The sequence below is a fragment of the Colletotrichum scovillei genome (assembly GCF_011075155.1).
Source record: "Colletotrichum scovillei strain TJNH1 chromosome Unknown Contig00002, whole genome shotgun sequence".
NCBI lineage: Eukaryota > Fungi > Ascomycota > Sordariomycetes > Glomerellales > Glomerellaceae > Colletotrichum > Colletotrichum scovillei.
The window spans coordinates 4,146,288-4,163,384 of NW_023336260.1; the positions used below are offsets into that span (position 1 = coordinate 4,146,288).

The 17,097-nt window shown below is 53.3% G+C and overlaps 8 protein-coding genes across 8 annotated transcripts; 5 read left to right on the forward strand and 3 right to left on the reverse strand.

The window, feature by feature from the left end:
- Positions 1-1,158: 1,158 nt before the first annotated feature.
- HER10_EVM0007896 (uncharacterized protein) lies at positions 1,159-1,893 on the forward strand (the record flags this gene model as incomplete). Its single annotated transcript, XM_035477436.1, has 3 exons — positions 1,159-1,320; positions 1,391-1,513; positions 1,588-1,893. 3 exons carry the CDS (start codon positions 1,159-1,161, stop codon positions 1,891-1,893), a joined length of 591 nt encoding a protein of 196 aa, XP_035337400.1.
- Positions 1,894-2,080: 187 nt separating this feature from the next.
- Positions 2,081-3,574, reverse strand: HER10_EVM0002043 (proline dehydrogenase; the record flags this gene model as incomplete). Its single annotated transcript, XM_035471770.1, has 4 exons — positions 2,081-2,274; positions 2,304-2,437; positions 2,473-2,907; positions 2,976-3,574. The coding sequence occupies 4 exons, from the start codon at positions 3,572-3,574 to the stop codon at positions 2,081-2,083; spliced, it is 1,362 nt and encodes a 453-aa protein (XP_035336944.1).
- Positions 3,575-4,677: 1,103 nt separating this feature from the next.
- On the reverse strand, positions 4,678-5,351 carry HER10_EVM0000710 (uncharacterized protein; the record flags this gene model as incomplete). Its single annotated transcript, XM_035470479.1, has 2 exons — positions 4,678-4,862; positions 4,931-5,351. The coding sequence occupies 2 exons, from the start codon at positions 5,349-5,351 to the stop codon at positions 4,678-4,680; spliced, it is 606 nt and encodes a 201-aa protein (XP_035336832.1).
- Positions 5,352-5,657: 306 nt separating this feature from the next.
- On the forward strand, positions 5,658-6,715 carry HER10_EVM0009321 (uncharacterized protein). The gene is made up of 2 exons (XM_035478811.1): positions 5,658-5,825; positions 5,882-6,715. Exons 1-2 carry the CDS (start codon positions 5,823-5,825, stop codon positions 6,287-6,289), a joined length of 411 nt encoding a protein of 136 aa, XP_035337524.1. The 5' UTR covers positions 5,658-5,822; the 3' UTR covers positions 6,290-6,715.
- Positions 6,716-6,981: 266 nt separating this feature from the next.
- HER10_EVM0000591 (uncharacterized protein) lies at positions 6,982-8,999 on the forward strand. Its single transcript, XM_035470365.1, has one exon. The coding sequence runs from the start codon at positions 7,197-7,199 to the stop codon at positions 8,919-8,921; it is 1,725 nt and encodes a 574-aa protein (XP_035336823.1). The 5' UTR covers positions 6,982-7,196; the 3' UTR covers positions 8,922-8,999.
- Positions 9,000-10,978: 1,979 nt separating this feature from the next.
- On the reverse strand, positions 10,979-13,234 carry HER10_EVM0011258 (NLI interacting factor-like phosphatase). Its single transcript, XM_035480694.1, has 2 exons — positions 11,900-13,234; positions 10,979-11,846 (listed from the first exon to the last, which is right to left on the reverse strand). The coding sequence occupies exons 1-2, from the start codon at positions 12,929-12,931 to the stop codon at positions 11,235-11,237; spliced, it is 1,644 nt and encodes a 547-aa protein (XP_035337699.1). The 5' UTR covers positions 12,932-13,234; the 3' UTR covers positions 10,979-11,234.
- A 379-nt stretch (positions 13,235-13,613) lies between these two features.
- Positions 13,614-15,496, forward strand: HER10_EVM0005018 (uncharacterized protein). Its single transcript, XM_035474644.1, has one exon. The coding sequence runs from the start codon at positions 14,237-14,239 to the stop codon at positions 15,164-15,166; it is 930 nt and encodes a 309-aa protein (XP_035337172.1). The 5' UTR covers positions 13,614-14,236; the 3' UTR covers positions 15,167-15,496.
- A 640-nt stretch (positions 15,497-16,136) lies between these two features.
- Positions 16,137-16,997, forward strand: HER10_EVM0006192 (3' exoribonuclease; the record flags this gene model as incomplete). Its single annotated transcript, XM_035475784.1, has 2 exons — positions 16,137-16,423; positions 16,484-16,997. The coding sequence occupies 2 exons, from the start codon at positions 16,137-16,139 to the stop codon at positions 16,995-16,997; spliced, it is 801 nt and encodes a 266-aa protein (XP_035337266.1).
- Positions 16,998-17,097: the final 100 nt, after the last annotated feature.

Consider the following 17,097-nt stretch of genomic DNA (forward strand, 5'->3'; position numbering starts at 1 on the left):
ACACGACGACAAGTTGGGTCGAAGATGAGAATGCTGTCCAAGTGACGCATTTCTGCTTCATCATATGCCAATACTGCTCAATCCAGAACGTGTCTGGACTTCTCACGTGGCTCACCAATGCAAAGTGACTCAGAGTCAACTTTGTTCACATTGAATGGATAAATTCGTGTCGATAATTTAGCTCTGATTGGATCTCGAACAGATACGACTATTCGGAGCCCCTTCCGGCTGTTCTCCAAGGCACACCAGTCATAGCTGAAGAATAAAGTACCCATTTGTGCACTTTTGCCTGGCGCTTGACAAGAATAACGAAAACGAAATTATATACCGAGTGAGTCGAAGATCTTGGGTCCAAGTTTCCCAGCAAAATAAACCTCATCCGAAATCCGAGAATAAAAGAAGCGCAAATGCTAGACCTTAGGTGACGTACTAGGGCGGAAACTCTAACTTATAAGGCTGCTAGGACGTGGGGAATTTTACCGGATCGAATAATGAAAAGAACAACAAACTACAACTTAATATCTACAGAACAAGAACAGGTAGTAGGGCTTCAATAAGGTTCTTAGCCTCAAGGGAGATCGTGTTAGTCTCTTACACGTGCAATGCAAGCTAAGAGGGAAAAGACACTAGCTATGGCCGAAGCGGGGTGGGAAGATGCAATTTGACGGAGGAATGAAGAACATATTCGGGGCAAGGGTTGAGTGAGGACAAATCACTGAATGAGTGTCTCAGCGAGTATCTGGGAATGAACGAGCAAGTCATGGCATGAGTGAGAGAGAGTGACTGAGTGAGTGAATGATCGGATGAAGAGGAAGGCCTTGGATCGTGAGAATGCGGTGCCCTGAGTTGCAGCCAATGCCTCAGCAATAGGTAGGTAGGGCAGGTGGGCCCAGCTAAGGCGCTGGCTGCCCGTAATTCTGACGTGGTCACCTCATGTCATGGCAGGGAACCCCGCCATTGCGCCGTGCCCCTCCAAGTTTATCGTGCGCTCGATAACAAACTTCAACTGAAATTCAGTCTTCCCAAGTTTTACCCCGCGATACTTTTCGACCAGACCACACTTCAGCTTCCCAAACCCGGCACTCACAGCTCCGTTCTCATCCGTCGTACCATCTCATTCTTGACGTCTTTGTGTCTCCATCTACCTTGGCAGTAAACATGTCGTCCTCCATCATTGAAACCATACCCATCGATCACGTGCCTGCCGATCACGTCGTTCACGTCGCTTTCTTCAAGGAAATCGAGAATGCTGCCTTTTTGCACCAACAGCTGCTCGACCGCAACGCAGACTTTGAGTATGCATTGATCGATGCCTCCGTGGTATGGCACACAGCCCATCTGCACTAAGCAGTAGGCGCCGGAATTGACTGCTGATCACAAACTTCAACAGGCCGTCTCCCGAACCCATATCCTGGCTGCAGCCTTCAAGGCCGTGACCGCAAAGGTTGACGGCAGCCTCAAGACCCCAAACGTCCATTCCGAACTCGTCGCATCCCTCAGCTCTGCCAACAACGTACGGTGACTTGTCTTGCAATTCAAGAATTGGGTTTCAGGTACTTTGGTCGTCAGGCACTAACTGGTAATTAGATCGCAGAAGCCTACCGTCGCTATGGTATCAGCCCGTCGACCAAGGACGTGATCGTCGTCAAGATCACCTCCCCGAGCGGCCCGCCCTCTGCCCAAGACGTCGAGCAACATCTCAAGGATAACTTTCAGGGTACCCCGACCCCGTTTACAGACGAATCCATTTCGACGTCGACAGATTGGGCCAAGGTGCGCAAGTACTATAAGTTGAACGGTCTCACATGGCTCGACGCCATCAAGGATGAAGCGGAGCGCAGAGAACAGCTGGAGACTCTAGTTCTGGGTGCAATGGCATTGCGCACGGCATAAGGTGCCAAACTACGCCGGCGCATGCGTGAACTAGACAGGTGATCCACCTCTGTTCCTTGAATGGATTTGTCGTAAGTCATATAATCGCGATTGCTAGGCTCTAGGTCTCGAGGAATATCTAACCTAGTACCTAGGATCCAACCCCTCGCAGCCCGAACGATTTCGAATTCCAAAAAAGCGCGCCAGTTTAGACGGATACCCCAATACTACTCTTCATTCTCCTCACCAATTCACTGAACATCGCATTGCGTCCGCTTCGTGTTCGCTGTACCGCGTCCCGATTTTCATGCGCTCTCCTCAAGAGATACTTCATGCATTCCCCAGTCGACCCCCAAACGAGATACTTGTACGCTTCGATGGCTGAGACTCTGCTCTTTTCTGCTCCCGCATATTGTCCGACCCTGTCGGACAGACTAGCTCGCAGCCAACTTCGTCCGCCATGCCTTGCAATTGTGCAAAGGCTACCTCAGTACTGGCTTCCCCGTCGATACAAATTTCTCGAGCCCGCCTGACGGACTCGGCATTGTGGGAGGCAATGACCAAGCTGATGGGAGGCATTCGGAGGTCACCCTGCAAAACATTCCCCATTGTTTCTTGAGGAGACTTTCGGCAATGCCATCGTAGCAGGCATCCGTGCCTTCTTTCGTGTCGTGGATGAGGTGTCTCAGGTCGGTTCCAATGTAGGCACCGCGCACAAGCTTCACGCCCAAGGTGAAGCCTTCTTCTCTTGCGACTCGAAGATGTCTTGAGAGCGTCTCTGGAGTTGACTTTAGGTACGCCCCATACGTCCCGTAGATGAGGGCATGCCCTGGGGCGGTATTGTACTTTCGCATGTACTCCATGGTCCAATCGTCGATACCAGGCTGCAGAGAGGCCTGCTCAGCGTCGAACAAGAGGCGAACACCACGCTCGGAAGCAAGAGAGCAGATGGAGTTGATGGCGTCGGTCAGGGCGGCGGAACTTGGCAAGCGTTCTGCGGGAGAATATAGCGCTTGACGGCCGGCACCAGTAAATCTGCCAGAACAGTCAGAAGCCGTGGTTTGAAGGATCGAGACGGAGAGATGGAAATGAATGGTTCCTACTTGAGAGCAACAAAGTCTCCTGGTTCTGCCAGCTTTACTGTCTTCAAGGTACCTGTGGCCCAAGGAATAATCTCATTGTAAACGCACTCTTCCGCAATCTTGCCTTGGCTACAAGCACCCAATTCCTTTTTCTGAGCGTCGGTTAAGACAACTTCCTTTGCGTATCCCAGTATGACACCCGAGAACCCAATGTCTTTGAGACCCTTGATGGTTCGACCAACTTCGGCTGGAGTTTCTCCGGCGCAGAACTGTGCGTAAAATGTATTCTTTAGGAAGAAGCGCAAGAGTGAGTTCTTGTCTGGGTTGAGCAGTGGATTGGTAGCGTGCGCAAGGACGGACATTAGCCATAGTGAGGGTGGAAGAAGGATAGGCGAGGAGGATAGTGTTGATGTCAGTAGGGAGCGGACGATGACGTTCAGTGGAAGGATGGATAAGGGTCTTGGTGGGCCCATTGACGGAGGTGATGAAGGTATTATTGCCGATGATGGCGTCTTACGTTCGAGTGCCAGGTGTGTAGGTGTCGTGTCTGCGTCCAAGAGCTGATTATTCAATAACGGCCGCTTCGTAGACGAATGTATGGATCTTTCCAATGTCCTCATGGGAGGGAAGCTGCCATGTTGCCGAACTCCAGCCCGTGAGACGGATGCTAGGAAGGCGGCATGCAACGGTCTTCTCCTAAGAGCAATGCTGTATTATTGAGTAGGTGCAAGCATGACCGCGGCTCTAGGACCGCAAGGTAAACGCAAACGCGCCCTTTGTAGAAGCTGAGGCTTAGGACGCCTTGGCAAATGCAATGATCAATGCGAGCTGAGGAAACAAAGCTTGGTAACTGAGTAGGGCAGAACAGCGGTTGCCTAATTCTAAGGTAGATTCGGTTGATGAAGAGTTATTTACTCAGTGACATGGAAAATCGGCGCGAGAGGGTACTACAAGGTAGGTAATGTACTCGACGATCCTACACATGACATAGCCTTTATCTAGGAGTCTTTGCAAGATGCCCGAATCCACAGACAGTTCCAAGGCCGTCTCATGGACTGTGCCGTTATCTCAGGTAGGCCAGGGTCAATGGCCAAGAAGATGATGTATTGCTGTGCGCCGAGGCCGGTCGGATACCTAGCCAACGATGGCTTTGGTCAAGTTGAACCAAGCCCCTTATCTCCTCCCACAGACCCGTCACGTGGAGGTCTTGTGCCTCATAGAGACAGCCGACTGTAGCCGGATGCGGAGGCGGAGCGTTGGGACGGACCCTGGCAATGATGCAGTGCAATTTGCAAAGCCTCCATTGGCGAATGGCTTTGGCCTCTGATGGCGGTGCGACGAGGTTCCATCAAGATGGTTTCGATGCAAACAGGACATTCTGCGACTCGAACATTCTAGTGTTTGTGACATTCCATCTGCAGTCAGCTGGATGGCCAGGCTTCTTGGTACTTGGGCAGGCGTGGGGTACTGCGGCCATGTCCTGTGGTACACTGTCTCAGTTTCGCGCGGCATAGGACCAGCTGGGCCATATCGAATCGGGCGGCGCAACAACATGCGGATACCTTCTCCTTCGCGAGGCAGAGGTCACGCGCCGGCTTCGGGGCTTTCTGCTTTACGCAAGCTTGGCTCGGCGATCTTCGGCGCAACCAACGATCCGTGGTTGCACAGCACCTGAAGGATGATTCTTTGCAGTGAGGACCGATTTCTCGGGGAGAGCCCAGAATTAAACACTCTGAGGCTGATCGGCCTTCGGTGTCTTGCCAGATCCAAACCGTCTGCGTAGAGATTCGACATAGCCAATGGGGCGGCCCCGAGCAAGACCAACAGCGTCCTGTAATCCACCGTATACCAGTCCAAACAGGAGACCGTATCTTGCTGTGCGAGCTGCCGTTGGAAGAGAGAAGCGATCTAGAGTGAATAAGAACGATTAGTACGCGAATGCATGCATGCGCCTGCATGAGACGGAGTTGACCTACTCCACAGACTGAAAGTACCGGCCACGGTCAAACTGGCGGAGACGGTACTGATGAGATCGCTCTGGCCTCGATACCGGTCGATAGTGCTCTCCAAGCCAAAGGCCATGAGGGTCCAGAAACTGAGTCTGGCTCCCATGGTCAAGCCTTCCCTGAGGCCGCCATACATGGTGTGATAGTTCTTGCTCTTGTGGTAGAGGTACCATCCGGTCGTCGTGGTTGGCATCTTGTGCGCGTGCTCAGCACGGAAGCGCAGCTGAGCTATGCGACCTCCATGGGCGAGACCCAAAGTAGTTCCGATACCAAATCCAATGAGTCCTGCGAGCGGGATACGTGCTGGTGTCGGGATGGAGAGGCGAGCCTCGGAAGGCTTCTGGCCGAAACTGAGGCTCTCCGCCAACGTCATCTGCGGTCGTTCGGCCATCGTAGGATCGATACTGGGAGGATAACCGGTCTCGGGTTGTGTCTGGTGGTGTTCGTTGGCGTAATCAGGCATTTTGAAAGAGGGGACAGTTTGTGGCTGTTGGTAATTGAAGACTTTGGTGACGGAGACCGGCATGCACGGCCAACCAATGTGCTCACCTCAGGCGCAGAAGTACGTGATCCGTCAGCTCCAGGGAGCTTGGGCCATCTCTTCGCACAACACGAAGTCATGTGATTTCGCATTGGGGAAAGTGCCCCGCGGTCCCGAGCTCTGTCGGTCGCGACTTCCCCGCTGCTTACCTTACCTGACAGCTGCCACCTGAAAGAAAGTACGGATTACCGGTACCTTACCATAATTCTGCACCCACCGACGATCCCCAGCCAACATCTTGGTTTGCGACGTCCCACCGTCGCCTCCAACAACCTGCATTCAATCTCCGTACCTAAGGTAGAACAGGTACACCTCGCAAAGATGGTATGAACATAGCTTGCTGCCTTATCTAACATTATGGTGCTAACACTCTTGATTAGCAGATCGACGAGACCTTCTTCTCGGTGCGCTTCAAGTACGGTGCGCACACCATCTTGATGTTTGTCGACGGCCAACAGAAATTCTCCGAAGTAACCACATCGCTGCTCGAGGTGCTCCGTGACCGCTTTCCCGATGGCCTTACAATCAACCACACTTCCCCCGAGACGACTGCCGTTCCTGAGGGCGATGTACAACTGGCTTATGCCCTGCCTGTCAATGCCACCGATTTGACTCAAGGATGGAAGAATATCAAGATCTCTGACAGCGATACGCCAGTTGGCAAGGGCTTCAAAGACAACTGCATTGTCGCATTCTCGTTTGATACAGATGAGCCTGAGTTCTTGGTCGATATCCCGACCCTGGATGATGAAATGGACGATGAAGAGGGCATGGGGTCGGACGCATGATGGATAACACTTGGGATTTCAAAAACAATACATGCATGGCGTTGGGCGATGGGGTCGCAGAATTATGAATCGTGTGCGTCAAACTTGAAAGGAGTGGCCTTTCATAGACACACAGCAGCATCTGTCTGCACAGATGCATGAGTACCAGGCGATGAAAGATACCGCCTTTGGCTAATTCACACTCACAGATAGTAAATCGAGGGCCCAAAATGTGCTGGGCATCGAAACAAGCTTGTTTTTTTTGTTTTTAAGTTAGCAGGCTAAGGTACCTAGGACAGTTCATGATGACTACCACGACTGGAGACCTTTGAGTAAGGTAAGCAAGCACATCTGGCCCCCAGAATCGGGGACTCATTGGTATATCGCTGTTTAAAGGCTTCTTGTGGCTTTGGTTTTAATTCAAAGAACATGTGTAATTGAACCGCAATTGGTAGGAAGATGCATTCATCGCGTCTTGCATCGAGGCAAGAAATTACCTTACGGCTGGGACAGTGCCTGGAACAAATGACGTCGGTGGCCTGGACCCGGCTACCTTGCCTTACAGCAGGTGAAATGGTCTCCACTACAGAGGCACCCCAGGGCCCAGGGGCCTAGACACAGTGCCTGGCGCCCTGGTCAGGGTTGCTGTCGCTGTAGCTGGGTCCATTTGGACCCCTTTTCCACACATATGTTCCGTCCCATGTCACCCCCGAACGCAAATTGCGACGGAAAGCTGGACGAAACAGGAGGAACTACTCCGTATTATTGTTTTTTTTTTTTCCCTTTCCCTTTCCATCTCGACTGTATTCATACGACTATATTAATTCTTTCTTTTCTTTTGGCTTCACATCCCTCTTCTCACAACAAGGAGGCTCGACATCAAACACAGCTGCAGAGTCATTGATTTCTGCTTCATGCTGCCGTCTACATGTCCCTCGTGGCCCTCCTCCGCCATGGCCTCCGCCTCCTGCTGCCGCTGGCGGTAATCTCGACCTTTTGGCTCTATCTCTATCCCGTCTTCTTGGGATGCGCATTCCCTGTCGCTCCAACCGGCAGCGCATCGACGAGTCCGAGCCATGTCGCCGACAGCAGTGCCGCTGCCTTCCTCGAAGCTGCGCGACAACATATTCCTCTACCAATCCCACTACGATCAAGCGAAGCTCGCCCCGCGCCTTTCCGCCTTCTCGCGCTTGGTGACCCCCAGCTCGAGGGCGACACGTCTATTCGAAAACACGATGGCCCAATCTTCCCTCACGCGAGAAGTCTATGGTCCCATGTGACCTTTGGATCGAGTCACTCGTTGCGCCAGCGCATTCGTCACTCTCTGCACGACATTGTCGATATCTTCTTGGAGGACGTCTTTGACGAGCTCGAGTCCATTCGCAAGCGGATAGACCTCTTTGGCAACGACTTTTACCTGGCACATATCTTCCGAACCGTACACTGGTGGACTCGCCCTACCCACGTTACCGTGCTTGGGGACCTCTTGGGCAGCCAGTGGATTGGCATTGAAGAGTTCCGGCGCCGCGGCCGTCGGTATTGGGATCGCGTGGTGCGAGGGGCCGAGAGGGTTCCAGACGAAGCCGCAGTGTTCCCAGCTATGGAGTATGACCTCACCGACTACCTTTCCGTCTCTGGTGAGCCCTCTGCTGTGTGGCCGCGCCGTGTTATCAACGTGGCCGGCAACCACGACATTGGTTACGCCGGCGATATCAACCAGGACCGCTTCGGCCGATTCGAGCGCCTCTTTGGCAAGGCGAACTATGAGCTACGCTTCGAGCTCCCCATTCAAGACCCGAAACTCAACGCCACCATTGTGGACGACGAGCAAAATCCCGAGTCCGATCGCCTCCCCCCAGAGATTCGCGTCATTGTCCTGAACGACATGAATTTGGATACTCCGGCCAAGGACACGTCCCTCCAAGACGACACATATGCCTTCATCAACGCAGTCATTGAGACTTCGGCGGCGGTAGAATACAGCGGTCATTTCACCGTTGTGCTGACTCACATCCCGTTGTACAAGCCTGAAGGTGTTTGCGTCGACGCGCCCTTCTTCGACTTCCACGGCGATCACGACGGTGGCGGAGTCAAGGAGCAGAACCTGCTCTCGGCTGACGCGAGCAAGGGCTTCCTCGAGGGCATCTTTGGCATGAGCGGTAACACGGAGGCGCCCGGCAACGGCAAAGGTCGCCGCGGCGTCATCTTGAACGGCCACGATCACGAGGGCTGTGACACGTACCACTACATCAACCAGACGAAACCAGACCAACAAGATCGGTCATGGGAGGTCGAAACCTGGCCGACCGCAAAGGGTCGCGGCGCAGTCGGTGCAGCTGGTGCTCCAGGGCTGAGGGAGATCACGGTCAGGAGTATGATGGGCGACTTTGGCGGCAACGCAGGTCTGCTCAGCGCCTGGTTTGACGAGACCACGTGGACCTGGCAATTTGAATATGCAACCTGCGCCTTGGGCACCCAGCACTTTTGGTGGTTCGTCCACATCATCGACCTCATTGCAGTCGTAGCGCTTGTTGCGTACGGCGTTCTAGTCGTGACAGCGACAAGCAGTGCCAGCGTTGCAGCACCAGCACCGGCACCAGCACCAGTCCCGGGGGAAAAGAAGATGGTTCAAAACGGGGAGGCCAATTCATAATAATGTTGCTCAAATACCCGGCCAGGAAAAGCCTTGTCTCATTTCTAGTGTACAATCTCATTTTGTAGCATTACTCGCATCGTTCTTGCAATTTCCATCCGGCATGCTGTGATATTATGTGTGTCCTTTTCCGTTACGATGGCAACAGTGTCCGTCCATCGCCTTGATGATGCATAAGTATAAGGACAGCGCTGTCAGTGATAGATCCTTGGGCTTGTACACCCAAGCTGTCACGGATATCTTTCATCAGTCGCGCATGACTGAGCAGCTTCCCCTTACCCCAAGTTCCACGACACATCCCCCAAGGCAACACGTCGGGACATCTCCGCGGTGAGGCAATGGCTGAGGCGTTCAGCTCACACGTCCAACTTGCAATATGAGAATAGATCATGCTGTGTTCTCTGCCACTTGTCAACATTGAACTATGGGGGACGACGCTGCGCAGGGCTGCCAGATTGCGCTGCGTACCTGATCTACTGCGAGATGTCTCACCGCCATGTGGTCTCGTACAACTTTTGTGCGATTTATGATTACGTTACTACATCTGAAGGTGTGCAATGTGTCAATTCATTCGGGGACATAATGTCGACACGTTCCAGACGATAACAGCTGGACTGGGTCAAGTAGCTTCGACTCCGCGAAAACGCGACCTTGTCACGTCGTACAAGTGCCGTGGGAGCAAGTCCAATTCCATGGCAGCACTGAAAGGCCGTTTTTGTCGCACGTCTTTTGTCTAATGCCCTAGTATGCCTGCCGGCCTCCCTTGCTGGACGCTGGTTGCCCTGCTTACCGGGGAGAACAAGGCGAAAGATCGCATGATGGATTCTATAAGTGTTGCTCTGTTGCTGTTTCGCCTTCAATCGAGATTATACTGGTACGACCTTTTGCACGACATTCGACAGGAGTCCAGGTATGCTTTCTTTGGTCATATGAGCTCACTCGGACCTTTTCGATCCCAGGACACCCAGTACTGAGCTGGTCTTTCGAGCTGTGAAGTATCTGGGGAATATCGAGAAACACAGAAATCGTCACCAGACCAGGAAGCATTGTCACCCTGATAGCATTGTTGCTGTGCCAGCTTGTACTTCCTCGCGCAGCCTCATGCTGAGTGAACCGCAAACATTGATGCAGATGATCTTGCGGCGATACTGGCTTACGGGTTGAATATCAAAGTCTGGAAAAGGAAGTGGTCTTTCCTCTCGGGCGTTGAGGGTATATAATCCAGGGCAAGGGCGAGGTTGCGGACATGGATTGAAAGCATCGACATCAGCCAACATTGCAATATAAACTCGAGGCTTCGAAACAGCAACATTTGGTACTCTACTCTATGTTTACCGCTCAACACCACTTCTGAGATACAAGACTCACAGCCCGGTTCTTGATACCGTAACAACATGCGCTTCTTCCAACTCACACTCTTCACCCTCTTCACGGCACACGGTCTGGCCGCGCCAACCCCACAGAAGCCAGGCACCAGCTCCCTCGCGGAAGTAGACCCTCTCATCGAGGCAGGAAAGACGCCACCATTCAATCCATTATGGCACTACTGTCAGTTGGCCTGCCGCTGCGACGACTTGAAAGGGAAAGATAGAGACGGGTACGTGGGATCCTTAGCACTTTGCAATTTCACACTCTTCACAAAAGGGTGTTGCGATCAAGTCATTGCCAGTAGACTAACCTATTGGCAGATGGTTCCAATGCGTCACAAACCCCAACTGCGAGCAGTGTGCGAGAGTAGGGATCAAAAAGAACCCTCACCCAGCTTAAGCATTCTCAGCCTCAAGACAGTCATGTTAGCTAGCCGAGTTTCGATCAATGAAGGATATTTGGAAAGCTTGATTTGGTACCGGCCACTGGAGGTACGTGATGATGGCGAATAGTAGCACTGACTACGATGTTTGATGATGAGCAACGAGCAATGGGCTGGAAACCCATAGGCTTATAGTAATGAACAATGTGTATCAACTAAAGAACCTGGCAATGGAATGGGTCAACCCCTAGGTTTTACTTTGATTTAATTAGGCCACTTGATTACAGATCGGCTTTACATCGCATACTGGTACGTCAACTTTGATTGAGCCATTCCCTCATAGAGGTGTTCTGGCAATGTAGTAGTATACAGAGATTCGTACATATGCAGACCCACGTCGTCAAGTCTATATGCAAGTTGGGACGCCTCCTCGCCGTCCAAGCTTGCCTGATAATACAAATACAAATAGTTTTGGTAAGAGGAGAGAAGAAATGGGTCTTTGTGGAAAGCACAAGATGTGCTGATTAGCCAAGGGATTTTGGTTGTGCGTGGCAGCAGCCTCTTTACTGCTTCTTGTTGGCGTCATCGCCCTTAACGAACCATCCGCTGAAGGAGCCCATCATGCTCTGCATGGCTTCCTGCTGGGCCTTCTCCTGCATGGCGGCTTCCTCCTTGAGCCACTTTTCACCGTTTTCGCGAATCTCCTTCTCGAGCATCTCGTAGTTGCGCTGGCCGCGCTCGCGGGCGATATCCTGGAGCATCTTACCCTGAGCGAGAGCCTCGTGGGGGTTTTGTTCACCATCGGGGGCAACCATCAAGGCCATGTTGGAGGGCTTGAGGCCGAGCATGCCACCCAGCAAGCCCATACCTGAAGGCGCCTTCTTCTTCTTGGCTTCCACCTGCTTGTTGAACTCGGCACGTGCAATCGCCTCGCGGCGAGCAAACTCGGTAGGAATGTGCTTGCCCTCGAAGGACTTGAGGACCTTGCGAACATCCCCGTACTGCATGGTGTGGATGTACTCGAGGAAAGGAATCAGGCTGACAAGCTCCTTGTCCTTGGACTCGCCCTTCCACTTGGGAAGAACAATGGCGTTCTCCGGCTGGTTCTGGACGTGCTTGTCGCTGCTGTCGATAATGATCACCTTGGACAGGTCGCGATTGAGGTAAGACAGATCCTGGATCCGGGTTAGAGGTAGTACAGAACATGGTTGAGGGGCATTCTACGAACCTTGACAACTTCACCATCCTTGTACTTGGTCGCCTCGCGGTAGAGGGGCCACATGATGAAGCGGTAGGGGTCAAGTTTGCGAACAAGCGGCTCGCCAATGGCAAAAGGAACGCTCGTGAAGAGAACCAACTCGTAGTACTGGCTCAGGTAACGTAGGAAGTAATCAACGCCGGGGCGCTTGGCCACTCTCCAACCGTGCTCGCGAGTCCACTCACTGTGAACGAGCATATCTTCCAAGCTGATACACAAGGTGTAGGGACGCTCAAAAGACGGATCGGGATCAGGGAGCAGCTTCTCAAAGGCAGGCTCCTGGTAGTAATTCAAGAAGTCGCCGGTACGGGCGGTGACTCTGTTCCACCAAGCGCCGAACCCCCATCCGTTCGGTGCATCCTCGGCGTGCCGAAGCTCGTCTGCCTTGTCTTCCCAGTTGCGGCCAAGGTAGACGGCACCGGCAGCCCCGAAGCCGACAAAGGCGAGAAACATGCGGCTCGCAAACTGCTGTCTTTTCCTGTCTGTTGATGAGACGTATGCCGAGTCGGGAAGCTCTCCACGCCCGCGACCGCCGCCCTGGGCCACAGCCTCTTCTTCAGCGAGGGCAGCCAGCGCGGCCTTGTTTGTCGCACCAGACATCTCGTATGCTAGGGTGGAGGGGATTCCCTGGGTGAGGTCGGGTAGTGGGCCGGTAGGTGCGGCAGGCTCAGGAGCTTCGGTCTTATCGGCGGCATTCTCGGCGTCGGATTTGGGAGTTTGTGTTGAGGATGTCTTGGATGAAGCTTCGGCAGCCTCTTCGTACGCTGCTTTGTATTCGGGACTTGACGACGCCGAGGTCTCCTCTTGCGTCGATTCAGAAGACTTTTGCTGGTCAATCGGCTTTTCTGAAGAGGGACCTTTCGGCTTATTGTTCTGCGCAAAACCCCTGGTCCATGATGAGGCTAGGAACTCAGGTCTCCTTGCAGCTGGTGTTGCGACAGAGCGGTAGAGCTGCGCCGCAGTGGGCTGCAGACGCGCGATGCGAGCTGCCCTTGACAGCATGGCGTTTCAAGGGCCAATGTGGACGTGACTATGTATTGATGGCTTCGAGGCTGGACCGTTGTCTTGATCCGATGGTTGATAAACGATGGGTACGTGTTGCGCGGCGCGCCAGCTGACGGGATAAGATGCTGGTGCAGGCGTGTGAGGTTGAGGTGGAGTGGGTTTGGCGATATTCCTGACGAAGGCACTAGAAATTTTCGATGAGGAAGCACACTGTCCGGACCACCTTTGAACTTTCTGACCAGGGGAACGAATGACAGCTCGTTGGGTGCACGGTGCCTTGAGAAGCTCGGAACCTGGAACTTCACTGTGAAGTGGCTGTCCTGCAGAACCTGGAAGGTGCCCCAGGGAGCTGGTGCCACTGTGGCCAGGGTGAGAACCTAAGGGAACTGCAAAACAGCGTTGATCCACCAAGGTACGACCGGGTGCCGAGTATTCTCCGGCTATCTCCATCGGCGATAAGTGTACACTTAGGTAAGTCACTGTACGGATAAGGAACCTTGAATGAGGTCATTCTCGATGCAGATGCTGTCCCACCTTGGGTTCTCTACAGCAATGATTGGCCACAGCTCGCGTCTGCTTAGTTAATCAGGTGCACGTCCTCTGGGAAGCGGCTCACGTGCGAACCTTGTCTGAATGGCGGACGCGCGACCGATGGATGTCCTTCGTCCCCTCCGGCAGTGACCTTCATGCATGAGCTGCATCCACCACCGCCCACCGAGTGTCCGTCCATCCTGAGTGCTGCCCCCCCCTCATAACTGCGCCAGACCCCCAGTACCTACTTCCATCCGCAACTCTTTCCACTTCGCATTTCCCTCTTATTGCAACCCTCAAAGAGTACCCTCGAACTTCCCCTAACCTGGCCGAATCCCTCAGATACAGTCACATCATCACAAGCCGTTCAACTCAACCTAGCACCGTCACAATTGCCTCTATCGTCACCATGGCCGTCGCGCGTGGTGAATTCTAGAGGGTGGTCCCCAAGTTCGCATCAACGATCACAATGGGCCCACCCTCTGTGATTCTCTACGCTCTGCGAGACTGTCCGTCGACCTGCAACAACTTCACCAACCAAACAAACTAAACACAAAGCTGTTGAAATCTCTGCACATAACCACAAGATCCCATTCTTTGAGGAAAAAGCCGCCCCGCCACCCCGCCACTCCCGACGCTCCTACCCATCAACCCTGTTGGCGCATTACGAAAACCTCAATATCTTGAGTATACATCGAATACCTGGAAAGGATTCAATAACCCAAGATACCTTAGCATCACGCATATCAAACTGAGCCACTGACTGCAACAATGGTTCGCCGCGGCAAGATATCGAGAGCCGCCGGCTCATCACTCGACCCGACACCGATTGCGTCTACTCTTACCACGCCACTAAGCTCCGCCTACCCGTCGACGTATGCCTCCGAAGTTGAAATAGATGCACTTGGAGACAGTATCGGCTCTCTCACTCTGAGCGAGAGAAGAGCAGCCAGGAGAAAGGCCAAGCCTTTTGCGTTCATGGCTTTGCCATCAGAACTTCGCCTCAAGATTTACGACTATTATTTTGAAGGCAGTAGTGGCGTCGTGGACCTCGACCCGGACAACTACAAGACCTACCACAAAAAGCTCGGAATCCAAAGAACGTGCCGCACTGTCTATCAAGAAGTCTCTCACTACTTCTACAGTAGCCGCCCGTTCCGCATTTTCCCAACACACCCGGGCAAGTACTTCAAAAGCAAGAAGCCGCTTTTGGCTCGTATGAAGCCAAGCTCAAGATCGTACATTACATCCTTGGAGCTTCGCCTTGGTCCCGGATGGAGTAAGCCGCCGCGAGGATGGGTGGTGACGCCAGCTCTGGGCCTCCACGAGTGCGTCAACGTCCGTCGCTTGACGGTACTGGTCGAATGCGATCCTAGCGACGGCATTTTTAACGGCTTTCGCCGGTCGGATGGCTTTTATGAAGGTTTCAGCCAGTCTCTCCTGACGGAAATATTCAACCAGATGCCCTGGATCGACACAGTATATTTCGACGCCTGGCCTGGTGTGAAGAAGTCGGGTGGAATGATGCGGGCCCTTCTGGAGGTGACATCGGCGAACAACCGGAAGATCAGATGGGGCCCTGAGAGAGGATGGACTGATGGGCCCGAAGACGACGAGGTTAAGCCAACCAACTCCTTGGTTCTGGTGCCTCCGGCGTCCGAGTTCAACACGTCCACTATGGGTGTCCTGGTCATGGCTTGAGTGGTAACAATTGAAATTAAACGGCGTGGACTATCAACTCTCCTTTTACTTTGGGCAAGCTCGCGAACGGAACTGAGCTCTTTTCTTTTTGGGACTGGATGGCACGGACATGAAGGCGGGCATGGACTTTTCGGTCGAGCAATGTGGCTGCTCCAGGTAACCGACACCATCATCCCTCCTGCAACAAGATTGTAATATTAGCATAACGAGGAATGAGAACGAAGACACCGGTCATCAACACTACCAAGGTTCAAACCTAAATGATACGGTTCGTGGCGGCAGTGAGTGAGATTTGAATGTTCTCGTAATCAAAGGAGAATAACGACGAAGGATTTCGGAAAGCAGCAATTGCATGTCTCTTCCTGTTCCAAACCGCCCTTCAACAGTCCGCGCGAACTCATACAGTGTACCTTCAGCGCGAGAAGAAAACATGGCATTGACTCTCGCTACCCCGCGTTTTCAATTCCTACCAGTCACAGTCAGCTGTGTGTAGTGAAGGTGGCAGCTGGTCGTTGTCGAATTTACTTGCAACATCCTTGCCGAGTCTGATGTTACTTCTTTAGTTTCGAGATTCCCTCCTCTCTGGTCTTCCCACCACCAAGATGGGAGAGCTTCCCCGCGATTTCGGGATGGACAGTGCGGGCCATGGGAAGCCCAGGGTCCCAGGGGTTCAAAGGCCCGAGCTCTGTACGTAGATGACCGGGACCCGGACGCCGTCTCACCGACCGCCCGGCCCCACCATCCCACCTTTCCCAGCGTGGCCAAAGGCAGGCGGTGGGTGGATTGACGCTTTCCAAAAATTTGGTTTTATCCTTCTGTCGCAGTCGCAACAGCAACAGCCTCGCATCCCACCCTGTGCAACACTTTGTCAACAACTTTCTGCGCTCGCGATCCCTCCATTTGTTCTTCCACCTACGACCACTGAATTCAGCGCAAATATACAACCAAGGAAATCGCAGGTGGCCCAATCATGCCTCTAGATACCTCCACTTACTCCATGGCGCTCCTGCGCGTTGATGGCCGCCGCTGGAACGAGCTCCGACGCCTGCACGCCCAGATCCGTACCCAGGAAGCCGCCGATGGCTCGAGCTACCTCGAGATGGGCCACACAAAGGTCATGTGCGTTGTTACAGGACCTGCTGAACCACAGCGTCGCGGAGGTGCCGGCGGCCAGTCCAAGGAAGCTGCCGTTACCGTCAACCTCGTCGTCGCCGGTTTTAGCTCTGTCGACCGTATGAAGCGAGGCCGCAACGACAAGTAAGTGCATTGAGTGAGTGCATGTGCGTATTGCCTCGGCTAATCGTTCGATCCTTGCAGGCGGTCACAAGAACTCGAGGCTACCATTGCCAAAGCTGTCTCGGCGAACCTTCATACACACCTCTTCCCCCACAGCAGCATCACCATCTCTCTACATGTTTTGTCGCAGGACGGTTCCCTTCTGGCGGCCCTTCTGAACGCTTCGACGCTGGCACTCATCGATGCTGGCATTCCCATGACCGACTACATCGCTGCTTGCACTGCCGGCTCAACTTCTACATACGCAGCCGCCGATGATGGTGCTGACCCTCTACTCGATCTCAACACCCAGGAAGAGCAGGAGCTGCCGTATATGACAGTGGGAACGCTGGGCCTCACAGACCGTGTTGCCGTGTTAGTGTGTGAAAGCCGTGTTCAGGTCAGCCGGTTGGAGGGCATGCTTGCTGTTGGTGTAGATGGATGCAAACAGGTGCGGCAGTTTATGGACCGCGTGGTCAAGGAGAAGGGCCGTCAAATGGTACAAGAGGGTACGGTAGAGAAAGGCACCGGCTTGGACTTGGAAATGGAATCATGAGTGGGAGCATGGAAGGCAGCATCAACCACAGAAGGGGCTCAGCGGTATTGGCAATGGTCAGATTTCTCCCATCACATTGACTAACTAATGTACACACGGT